Source organism: Solea solea, chromosome 5, assembly GCF_958295425.1.
Source record: "Solea solea chromosome 5, fSolSol10.1, whole genome shotgun sequence".
Classification (NCBI taxonomy): Eukaryota; Metazoa; Chordata; class Actinopteri; order Pleuronectiformes; family Soleidae; genus Solea; species Solea solea.
This window is the reverse complement of record NC_081138.1, coordinates 13,724,805-13,737,968: the sequence shown is the minus strand read 5'-3', so window position 1 is coordinate 13,737,968 and position 13,164 is coordinate 13,724,805. Positions and strand designations below refer to the sequence as shown.

At 39.7% G+C, this 13,164-nt stretch overlaps 1 protein-coding gene across 1 annotated transcript in view; it reads left to right on the top strand.

Annotated features, from left to right (window-relative positions):
* Window positions 1–8,216: 8,216 nt before the first annotated feature.
* LOC131459450 (coronin-2B) overlaps window positions 8,217–13,164 on the top strand; it is a 31,298-nt gene continuing 26,350 nt past the window's right edge. The window contains exon 1 of the mRNA XM_058629308.1: window positions 8,217–8,309. Coding sequence (XP_058485291.1) covers window positions 8,295–8,309 — 15 coding nt within the window. The 5' untranslated portion in view covers window positions 8,217–8,294. The remainder of the gene's footprint in view (window positions 8,310–13,164) is intronic.

The following is a 13,164-nucleotide window of genomic DNA, read 5'->3' as shown; positions in this document are numbered from 1 at the left end:
GGATCTCTTGCACAAGCAGCTCACATTGACCATCCTGATTGCTGTTGCTTCACACCGTGTGCGTCTATGGAAAGAAACGTACTACTACGTATTACTGAATTCTCACTTAGGAGGAATTAGATCCAAGCCTCGTTTGTTCTCACTCAGTGTGTCGCTTGCAGCAGTTATGGCCGCACGCAGCACACAACGCTCATGGACAAACTGATCTGTCAATGGCTAAGATTACAGAATTTATGGGATTTATTGATTTATTTGACACATGGATGTTTGATGTTATATAAAACCAGCATTATGAATTCAATTTGAAAAATTGGTGAATTATCTGAACAAAAGATAATTAGCTTCACTGACAATCAACCATAATTTGTTTACTTTGTCATTTTGTTTAATTTTCCAGCAAGTAACATTTAATTATTGCTGTTATTTGATTGATATTTATTTATAAACTGATATATATGTATATATATATATATATATATATATATATATATATATACATACATACATACATACATACATACTGTATATACATACATACATACTGTATATACATACAGTGACCACTCTACCAGAAACATTACATTGACAAAGATCACTTTATTAAGAACACAACATTGATCACCATCTTTGGATCAACAGTTAATACTATAAGGAACACTCCATGATGACTTATGGTGGCCCAGACATGAATGCAAAAGCCACAATGGAAATGCAACACTCACAACACAAATACAAAAGCCACAAAGGAAGTCAGCAATTCGTTTTTTGTTAGTTGTTTAGATGTTTTTTTATACAATAGTTCCAGGTTTCTGGGGGATTGTTGGCTGGCGAGCAGCTGCACCAAGAACAATATGATAGCATGTGGCACTAAATCTCTACACAGACGCAAGTGCAGTGGAAGAAGATTAAAGATTAAAGATTTAAAAAAAACTCAAGAAGTCTATGCAGTAACATTAACAATATGTCAAGGAGTGGTACTCACCTCGGTAACCGTAATATGGACTATTTGGTAGCAGTGTCGTTACAAGTAGGGTGGTAGGGTGGTGGTAACATAGTTGTTTTCCTATTATATTTTCTCAGTCACTATGGGATCTGATCCAGTGCAGGAATGTCCATTCAAAAGTATCGCTCCTTGATGTAATGCTAATTTTACTGCATAGTGAATACAGAAAAAGCAAAAAACATTTTACAGTGCTTCAATTTTCTTCATGTCTTACTCATGTGCACTTTATTCTGTTTTTGAATGAAATGAAGACTGCTTTTTAAGAGATATTTTGTCATTGGAATGCTCTCAAAAATATTGTTAAAATCTGTTCTCGATTTCGTGAGCCCAATCTTGTGTCTTGTCTCAAGAGCGGCACCCCTAGCTTGGACACTTCAGCAATGATGTGCCTGAGGTCATTTGGTGTCTCAGGTCCTTTAACGTGACACCCTCGCTCATGTGACCAACCAGGTTTGACCGGACCCTGGTTTGTGTCATAACACTATCGGCTCCTGTGTCGGACCTCTTGTACCACAATGTATCTCACAATGGCTTCCATGGTGGGGGACTAAATTTAAAAAGCATGATGTTTATATTTTCATTGCAGTTTTAAACTCTTTTCACATATTTATCCATTGGTCCAATGAGCACAGAAGGCCTTTCTTGTAGTGCAGGGTCATCATCATCATCATCATCATCATCATCATCATCATCAGGAGGCATGTGTTCTGATATTGTGTCATCCATACTAGTTTGCACAGATGACATGATTGTATCGTCATATTCAGATGCCAAATCGTTCTGCTCTGTAGTTTCCATGCTATTAGAACTCCTCTTTAGTAATATATGCACCTTCCTATGCAAACGTTCCTTCTCTCTGGTGGTATGCTGTTGTATCCTTTCAGAACATTCAAGCTTTTGTTGGAGTTTGCAAATCTCAGCCAGGTATGCTTCCTTTGTTTGATCATCCAGCTGCACTCTCTGATAACTCTCTGGGTAGCTTGCTTTCATGTCCAATATTTTGGCCCTTAATTTCATGGGCTTATCAATAACAAGCATGCATTTCTCTAGATCGGAGTTGAAATGCCTAATATGTGAGGTCAGTTTTCTGACTTCAAACTTCTGCTTTTCAAGCTCTTGCTCACTAACATTCAATTTACTGGATATAAATCCAAGCCTTTCCGTTACATTGTCAGCTTTGAACTTTTGCATGTTTAGCTTGACCAGAGTTTCTTTCAGCCTGCCCTCTTGATGTCTGATATCATCCTCTAAACGCTGGCTCTTCTTTTGCAGTTCAGTCGTTTGCAGAACCTCTGTCAGTCTTTTATTTTCAGAATGTGCAGATCTATACTGCTCATGAGTGTCTGCTAACTCTTCTTTGTGTCTTTCCAATTCTTGATTAAGGTTAGTCAGTACATACGCTTTCTCCTCATTAAGTTGTTTATTCTCTATAAGGCAAGTTTTATAGTTATCCAGTAAGCTTGCCTTTTCCTGAGCAAGTTGTTGACTCTCTTTACAACTATTATCAAGGGCAGTCTCTAAGTTAGCCTTGTCTTCTGCAAGCTGATGGCGCTCTCTAAGGGTGTCGTCATACATTGCTTTCAAAAGATTAAGGTTACTCTGTACATTAGCTTTGCCATGGGAAAGTTGTTGAGTGTTTTTGTGGCTGTCATTGAGTGAATCCTGTAAGTTGGCTTTGTCCAGGTTAAGTTGTTGATTCTCTTTTCCGCTTTTAATGAGTCTCTCTTTTAGATCATCTTCCCTCGCCTTGCCTTCTGCAACCTCTCTCCTCAGAGCCTCAATCTTTTCCTCAAGAGACTCTATTGTCAGGCCATTGGAATCTTTTAGCAAATAATAGGTTAAATAAAAATCAAGCAATTCTCGATAAGTATAGTTGTGAGGGAGTTGTTGAGGCTTTACAACTTGACCTTTGTCATCTTTTGCTCTGCTTTTTTTATAATTTGCTTCATAAAAATCAAGCAAGTCCTTATAGGTGTACATGCGGAATGTAAGGAGGCTGAAGTCTTTAGGATCCTTAGACATTATGATGTCCGTAGATGTGCTCTATGCTTTTTTTTTTTTAAAGCCACTGTACCACTGCAGCCACCATATGTTAAGGCTGTCTTGCATTTGTGATTTTCTCAACTGACATCACTGTCCTTTGATCTTGGCTTTTGATCTACATTAACCCAGGATGATGATGATGATGTCAGGGAAGAAACACTGACTGGGGGTGGGGATTAAGGAGATGAGAGAAGCATTGAGAGAGGAAGAATCCAGAAGGGTTGAAAGATGATGAGAATAAAGAACTTCAAACTGTGATAAAGACACTGAGACAAGAAAGTACAGTAGTCGGGTGGATAACTTTGAGGTGAACTGAAGAGCTTTGAACCGCGATAAAAAACTTCAAAGTGTTTAACAGCATTATACCAGTTACAGCCGACCTGAAATTATTAGAAGATGATGTCAGACAAAGAAGGAGAGAGAAGAACGAAGTGGAGAAGAAGAACTGTGAGAACTGGTGGCGGCTGATGATAAAAACACATTTAGAGTTTTATACAAAAATCAGAAAACAAAACAAGCAATTTTTAATGATGAATGGAAACTAAACTTCAGTATGTCATGAAGGCCTTTCTACAAGTTATGTGGCGTAATGAAGCCTTAATGTGATCCTACAGGCTTTGATCTGCAGCTGAAACGTTGTTTATAATTCAAAAGAAAAGAAAAAAAAACAGGTGGCACGGATCGAAGTGGTAAAGTGATCGATTAAAGATAAAACATGGCGATAGTTGTTCGGAGCTATGAGGAAAAGAGAGTAAACAGCTGCAGAGGTGTACAAGCCGAGGAGAGCTTTACGATAACCCAGTTATATTTTATTTGGTTTATTCATTGGGTAATACTTACAGTGGTAAGCTATTTACATGAGTCACAGGCTAGCGTTACCTGAATACTTCCTTTGCATGTAATTTACATGCAGTCGTGAGTTCGGGTTACTATGTTTACATTATGTAAACATAGTAACCCGAACTCGCGACTGTTTGCTCTCCTGGCTCCCAAATGGTAATTATATATTATTAGATATTGTAAGTCGCTTTGGATAAAAGCGTCTGCTAAATGACATGTAATGTAACTCGAGTATGTTCGCTTACTTCGGGATTTGAAGCCAGTGGAGTGATTTTGAATGACAGCCTTGACAGTGTCATTTGATTAACCAGAGCTGCATCCCTGTGAGGATCTGGACGGAACCAATGAGAGCAGCCCCATGTCACCTGCTTACCAAAAGTTGAAGGACATGCGTGCATGTACTCATGTAACCAGCGTCAGTGCCCATGAAACTTAAATATTTACACAAAAGTAATTAACTAAATACAACACAACAGTAAAAAAAAAAGCCCTTAGGGAATTTTAGCCCAATCGAGACATGACTGCATGATTGAAGCATGATAAACTTTCATTCTGACCATAGACAATGCAATTGTGCATATGTCACAGTTTGAAAAAGTGACAGCCATTTAGACAGGCAGATCCAATGGTTCCCGGGCCAACACAGCACAAACAAACAATAAGTACAGTTTGAACCGTTTTATTCTTCTTTTTTTTTTTTAACTTTACTAAACAGCTGATATTATCAAGCTCTCAGTTCTCAAAATCCCAACACTGTCCTGCGGCCCTGAAACACACTCGACACACCTCTGCCCCACTGTCAGTGCTTCCAGTCTGGATACGCTGCAAGCCAGGGGTGTCAAACTCATTTTAGTTCAGGGGCCATGTACAGCACAATTTGATCTCAAGTGGGCTGGACCAGTTATATAATAGCATAATAACGTTCCCTTTGTTTTAGATTTGATGTATCTTTTTAAAAAAACAAATTACGAACAACCTCAAATTTCTAGAGAAAAACAAGAGCAATTTCATTTCAATATTATGCCTAAATTTACCATTTACATCAGCATTGCAACTTACAGATCACAGTGGATCAACAAAAGGCACAAACAGTTAGTCACACGTATCTGGAACTGAAAAATATAGTATTTCACATTTTGATTAGATTAGATTCTACCCAGCTGGAAAAACCAGCTTAGTTTCCATGTTAGTCTATGCCGTTTTTTCTAGCATGGTATTCATAATATGACATTCTAACAAATTCATCCTGCAGGCCTGATTGGACCCTCTGGTGGGCCAGGCTGTATGTTTGACACCACTGCTGCAAACAGAGAAAACAGCCCTCAGCAACCTCTCACAGACGCACAGGGCTATATCACAGCTGGATTTCTGACGTCCCTTTAACTTATCTGTTAAGGCGTATCACACTGCCGTCCTCCGTCAGTGTCCACCATGACTGGCTACCCCCTGCTGTTCCCGCAACTGCTGCTTCCATCGCACCCTTGTTGGTCCACCGAGTGGTTGCCGCCGATTGCTAAAAGTTTGCAGCATCCAATTAAATGAAACCAATTAAAACCATGCACCATATACAAAATGCTGAGTTGCACGTTTCGAAGCAATTCACTTGATAAAAAACTTCACGTCCCGATAAAAGTGCTCACATTATGTCATACTTTGCATCATACTCACCCGATAAAGCCACTTCACTCTGCATTCATCCTCACTGCAGACCTTTTCACTCAGTACTGGTCCCGGCCTCTACCTCACCCAGCCTGTCAGCCACACCCACCTCGTTAGTTGATTCCACTCACCTGGTTCACTCAGCTGCCCTGCATCTCCAATCAAGCCAGTATAATAAAGACTCCTGCTTGACGGACACTTCCTGTTTGTTCTTTGCCGCTTCAATGCAAGACATTCCAGCACTCTTACACACTGATTTACTTTCGCACTCATCGTCATCTTCACAGTGGATCATCTTCCTCCATCTTGCCCTATCCCTTCATCTGAATCCTGGAAATTACCTCAGCCTTCTCTTGCTTACCATGACAATTGTCTTAACCCTCTCGGCTGCCATCCTGCCTTCATTTGACATGTATTTGCAAATGCCATTAAAGGACGTTGCAAAAGACCTCTGTCATACTGTGTGCTGCATCTGGGTGAAACGCCGTGTAACTGCTATGTGTACAAAAACATTTCTGTTTAGGAAAGCCATAACTGATGATTCCTGGACAAACTTTTGATCCATGATTTCTGGGGGTTTTCTCAAAGTTATGGGACATGTTTCTCTGACCTGTACACTAGGATTATGAAACGTCACCCTTTGATATTTGCTCTCCATTCATCCATTCATTGTTTTGTTTAGTTTTTTGCAATTTTCTTCACCACGTTTACCCGAAATGCTCAGCCAAACCATCCATGTTTTTAAAAGAATTGGTCTATTCGAGTCCATCTCCATTCCATTATTATCTTTTTTACTGATTATGTCAAGATACTGCAATTTCTGTAACCAACACAGTGAAGTGGAGACAGGGAATAGAGTCATAGAGAGACAAGCAGTGAAGATCCAACTAGTAGGAAGTAATAGCAACAGATCAAGGATAGCTGTCTAAAATATTTAAAATATTGGTCTCTCTCAAATACAGAAATCACAATTTGTAATATCTGTACAAATTGTATATAAGGGTAATCATGCATACTGTATATGATACCAGCTCACCACCTTACAAAATATCTCATACACACAGTATACACTTGAAAACTAGGTTATGTTATGTGCAATATATTATCACAAGAGGGCAGCATACTACTGAATATAGTGGACTCCCTCAGTTACAAAGCTGTCAGTGGTTGAGCAGTTAAAAAGGACATCAAAGTTCATATTTGCTGCAATTAAGTAATTTATTGATACAGAACAAGATATTTGTGCAAGTTACAAATGTAATGTTCACTTCATTTAAATGGGTTGAAATGGAAAAAGTTTCATGAAAATGAACAATTGCAACTCTAAGCTTTAATTTAGCACATCCTTATAATACATCATTACAATAAAGATAAACCTATAATGATATGATACATTTTAACAATAAGGCATTACTAATACTAGAGATAAATAAAGGGTCTACCTTTACATAAGTGACACTCTTTATTTCAGAAGACAATCTTATTCCACCAATAATATGTGCACAAACAGAGGAAATAGTATTGTTTTAGGCAGGAAATGCTGAGATTAAGGTCTCAGACAACGAAGACAGACTGAAAAACCAAGTGACCAGTGAAGATACTATGCAACAGTTACAGCACACACACACACACACACACACACACAGATGATACGAGAAACAACGTCAGTATTGTGGGTTTCTTCTGCCACTAGAGAAGTCTCTCACTTGGCTTTGGGAAGATAAGCCATGGTAACAGAGTTGGAATCTTGGCTTGACTCAAACAGCATGCCGACAATGTGGGTGGGAGACTCTGTGTTACTATTGTGTACTGTACAACTGTTCTTGCAAGGAAATAAAAACAGAACTATACTCTAAAATGAAGATACCCCACCGTTGATGGCTTTGAGCACTAAGGTTTAGGGCTGAAATCTGTTTCATGACATTAAAAATGTATCACAATAAGGCGAGTGTGCAACATTACACCACACAACTCATCCACTGCAAGTAATTGTATTCCACTCCAACAAACCCCATCATATATGCAAAATTGTATTGGATATGATTGATTTAAACAAGAAGATTACATAATTGAAGTTATATCTCTATAAATGTCTTTATAGTTTAGATTTAATTCAATGCCAATGACTCAAGTGCTCACTCTCCCTCTCTCTCTCTCTCACACACACACATGCAAACACACACACACACACTGGGTGACGTGTAAGCTCCCTATCTGAGTAGCAGACTGCGACACAGCCTTTGGTTCTGCAGTCCTCTACTCTATACTGTCCCAAGGTGCACTGCTCTAGCCTCCTCCTGCAGCCCTGCCTGCTCATCAATGAGCTGTAATCCTGTATTCATCTATCACTAATCATAATGTGAGAAGAGTAGGACAACCAGACCTTGTGTGCATCATCAGTGTATGTGTGTGTGTGTGTGCGTGCAGCTCTTGAGGGAGGAGGGAGGGGTTGTGTTTCCTAGCACGGAGCCTTTTCCTCTTGTAGTAACCGACTGCCAGCCATTACTTCACTGCAGCAGCAGCAGCAGCAGCTTTCATTCTGTGGGTACTTAGTGAACCAGACACACTAACCTGTCTATTCACTCCTCCCCTCTCTCCCTCCGTCTCTCTCTCTCTCTCTCTCTGTCTCTCTCTCTGAGTGTGTCTGCATATTCAGCAAAGCTGCCCTCCTCTTTCCTCCTCATCACTCCTGCGGCATTGCTCTCTGCTTGAAGGGGAGACTGGCCCGCTCCTCAACCACTGATCCTGCATGACTGTCACAAAGGTAAGAAGGCTCCACACAGGGAATAACTTTAACTATGTCTCGAGTGATTTGGAGTGAGATTTGGCACGTGAAGGGTGTTTCAGTCATTATTCTCATTAAGATGCTGTGTTTGTAGAGGAGTGAAGAACAGTGTGTGTGTGTGTGTGTGTGTCTGATCAAGGATGATGATGATGGTTCTGATCAAATCAACCAGATTGTATGGATGCATGTTTTCATCTGCAGTGTTTCACAGGCATTCTGGGTATGATAAACTTATTTTATTTGCGTAGTGAAGCTGTATCAACTTTATTTGAGTTCAGGCCTGACATTTGAAGACTTTAAGAATTGGAAGTTTGCACAAGAATCCCTTTCAGTTACCACAGTGTATGTGCAGGATTGCTAAGGGGAATTGTTGGCAATAATGTTTGTCCAGTTTTGTTTTTTTTTATCAATGTGTTTGAGTATTTTGGAAGTTGATAGTGTTTCCTTCAGTCATATTGTGTATTGTGGCTTCCCCTTGCTCTATTGTTGTAGGGATGAACTTGGGACCCATTTCATCTATTTGTTGAGATTTTAATAAACAAAACAGTGGGTGGAAAAACCCCAAAGAAACAAAGACTAATGTTGCTTGTGGAAAAGTGAAAAAGAATAGCTTTTTCATCCAAGTCATTGTGGGCAAGCAGGGAGAAAGTGGAGGGTGAAGGTTGCTAGATGCATTCAAATTCAGAGTTGGAGCCACACTTTTCGTCTCATATACAGCTTCATGAAAATAAGTATTATCAGTTAACCATTGTGTATATACAGGTGGAAGGTCACTTTTCCAATTGACAGGTACAAGTATACAGAAGCTGTTACAAAAGCAAAAAATAATAATAATCGTTGAGCAGGCAGTAAGGAAAGGAGCCTGGATAGACAGCAACAATAGCCAAGATTGACATTTGTGTGTGTGTGTGTCAAGCTGTTTTTAAACTCACTGTAAAGTCTGCATTGATGGTTGCACTAACGTAAGGCTGCAGCAGCCACTTGAATCCTCTTACTCAATTAACAGGGTGAGAGAGCAAGAGAGAGAGGAAATTAGCACAGCTGCTCGCCGTGTAGAGAATTAACCCAGCCAAAAATAGACGACCTAATAGACAAATAGACGTAGGACAATGAACCTATTTTCTCATCACACTGTAAGAATGGTCACACTCCTGTACATTCCACACGAGTTCTAACTCTCTCTCTATAAAACCTGCACACAGATGGCTTCACTCAGAGTAGAGCTTTCTGCCTGTGAGACATTCAAGAGACATTGTGTGAGAGTAGTGTGCAGCTGTGTAGGTGGATGTTATAAGAACAGACAGAGAAAAAGGTCAGGTGTTACTGTGCGGGCAGAGAGCCAAACCCTAAATCTGACTGTACACAATGCCAAAATTAATGAAACATCATTTTAACATTTGTGCCCTTGACTTTTTGTTTAGTTTTTGCATTGTTTTATTCCGACTAGCAATTGTGGAAATGATGTTAGGGATAAGAGTGACAGATGTGAACAGGCCTGAAATATTTGCTAAAATAAATAAATAAATAAGTAGAAGTATGAGAGCATGTTACCTATTGGTATCTGAAAGATGATGATGGTGTGAGGTAAGAGACTAGGGAGCCTGGCTCTGCCTGCCAACAGCAGTGAAGTCACCTTGGAAGGTAAACTGGACAAGGGCTTCTGTGCTGACGGAGCTGAACAGCTTTCTACGTCTCAGCACAAAGGCAATATTGAAAAACGATGGTCCCTGCGATGCCTACTTTACACCACATCCAAAATATGTTTTGTCCGGCCCATCCTCTTAAAGCTGCAGTGCATATATTTTGGTGATTTGATTTTTCTGCCATTATTTGTAAACTGCAATACTATCAGACCTGACTGGTGGAGCATTACAATATCAAGGACATTTGATTATATATGAAAGTTACACACTGCAGTTTTAACAATATACAGTTAAGATTTACAATGATTGCACAAAATTAGTCAGCACTCGCACCATCACAGCAAAAAGAACCAGGTTTGCAGCCCGGTTGGAGTTTGCATGCACGTTCTCCCCATGTGTACATGGATTTTTTCCCCATGTGTGCATGTTTCCTCCTACAGTCCAAAAACATGCAGATTTAGGAATTAAGCAAATTGGACACTCTAAATTGACCATAGTAAAGTTACCATAGTAACTTAATAAGTTACAAGCTGATTTTCTGCTCCAATACATCAAGTATCAATACATCAATGTCAGTAAACACAACAGTCAGCAATTTCATCTGTTGGTGGCTAACTTCCTGTCATTGCCGCGGTCTCTGCATCATCTCATGAATGCACAGCTGTATCCTCCTCAGTTCAGTAAGAACAATGAAAAACTTTGCCAGACTTCTTCTAAAATAAGGGACTAATGATACATAACACTGGTGGTGACTAGTTAGAGTATGGCTTTCTATAATATCACCTGATGTTAGCTTGTGTCCTGAGGCTAAATCAACAGGAAGGCTAGTGGTAATCCCCCTGAATGAGGATAAGAAACCAGTCATAAGGTATGTTTCCATCAGTCTGTTTGATGCACATTTTCAATTTGCACAAACAAAACCAAAAAAAAATAAAAAAATAATGGAAACACAGAAAAATCCAAAAAGTGTTATGGTCGACAGAAGTGGAAAAGTTGGCACATTGGTAAAAGTCTATGCAAATCAGAATTTGTTTTATTTGCACACACACACTAATAAATGATAGTGAATTTGACCTCTGCATTTAACCCATCCTTTTTACACACCAGTAATGAACACACACACAAACCGGGTGCCGGAGCTTTGGACATTGTCCTGGGATTTGAACTGGTGACCCTCCAGTTACAAACCCAATTCTCTTCCACTTGGCCGTGGCCTGCCCATGAGTGCAATAAAAACTGTTTTAGCTAATACAAAAGGATGTTCAGAAATCATGTGACATAAATGTCCCTCCAACTTGCGCATTTCACTGCACTAGAAAAATAGTGGAAACAGTGGATACAGAAGGATGTACCGGCCTGAATTTCAACATGGTTTTTGATGCTGTTGTCTTATTCTCCTACGTACCAGCTTCTTCTATTGTCTCTGGGACTTAGCCAGATTCAGAATTGAGGCACATGTGCAGAGCTCCAGGCCAGCTTGAGTTTGACTCTGGTCTGACTGTAGCACTACATGCAGTAGTAGCTCAATTCAGCTGTTAGTCCAACTACAACTTCATGTTTCCATATTAGTAGTATATAAGTACAGTTTTAGTCAGGCTAAAACACAAATTCACTTTATGTAAATGTACTGACGAACAGCATCCTTCAACAACACGGGGGGCAACAGAGGCTGCGCTGAGCATTGATTGTTGCCCCGAGTTACCTTCTCTTCAGTTGTAGCTTTCCTCTCAGTTCATAGGGCTCAAGGGAGAGGCAGCATGGCCACAGCGGGATTTTTTTTGTGTGAAAGAAAATGACCTCCTCAGAAGGTCACCCAGCCCATCCCTCCTTCTGCCAAACAACCTCCAGCACAGAAGGACTAAAGATTGTTTCATATTCAAAGCAATTTGGGGCATTCAGCACGCTATTTGTATGTGCCATAAAGCACAACAGCAAGTTTCTGGAATAGAAATGGCTGTTGAATACCTTGTCTTTTGGAAAGCTGTAATGTACATGGTGACCCCTTAAATGGTCCAGTTGTTTGTAGTTGGATACCATGGAAAGATCAGTGTGCCAGCTCTGAGAGGGGGTGGGCCCGACCTTTGGAGTATCCCCCTTTTGTTCCTTTACACCAGCAGAAATGCTCCTCAGTTAACACTGAAGGGAATCCATGCAGTGATAAATGTGGTCCCTGAGGACAGTCTCTCTCTCTCTCTCTCTCTCTCTCTCTCTTTCTCTCACACACACACACACACGCACACTTTCTATCTCTTTCTCTCACACTCTCTTTGCTTGCCAAAGCGGTTAAAGACAGAAGCACCCAGATCAGAACCTTGCATGGGGTTTGCATCTCCATACCAGACCCAGTAAAAATGTTTTTAAATACATCAATATCAATAAATAACATGATAAATGTCAGATGATTTAAGTCTGAGTTCTGCTCCTTAGTGAAAGTTGAAAGTAATCAGTTTTAAACGTATTCATGAGCAGAAAACAACAAGCACCTGTTAAACAGCAGGGAATTGCTGATAATCATTACACAAATCTGTAAGTAATATATAATAAAATATTTTTACTCATTATTAAATCAGTGCACAAAAACATCGGTATATAATAAACCTTACTGTTAAAGACAATTATACTGCAATATATGCTGTTATTATTGCCTTTGTCAAACACTGGACTTGCTAATATGTGTCCTGTGACCCAACCCATCATCTGTATACAGACAAATTACACATTCACATTCGATTGTATGTTTGTTTCAGAGTACAGCTACATGTGTTTACTGTACTGATGGTGAAGTGTTTAAAATAAAACAAAGTTTACCCATTAAACAACTGTTGTACCTGCTTCATACTTGTGGATACCTAACTCATTGCACCTAAAGACGGGTCCAGATTTAATTCTACTACAACAAATGGCCAGATTCTCAAGCTCTAACACCCCAGTCTTCACAAATGAGAACCACATACTTTATATTTAACCTGCTGACGTGGGATAATTCAAAGTAACACTCCAGCTGTGCTAAGTGTGTTTGCAATTACACAGATGCAAACTCACTATAAGGACGCCCGTTTCGTTCTGATGTGTGGTTGGAAAAACATCTGTCAGTCATTTTCAGTGTGTTTATGGTATAGCTTCTGCTGTTAACTGTACAGCTGTTGCAGCTGTTATAGCCTATAACAATTCCAAATGTGTTTCAAGATAGT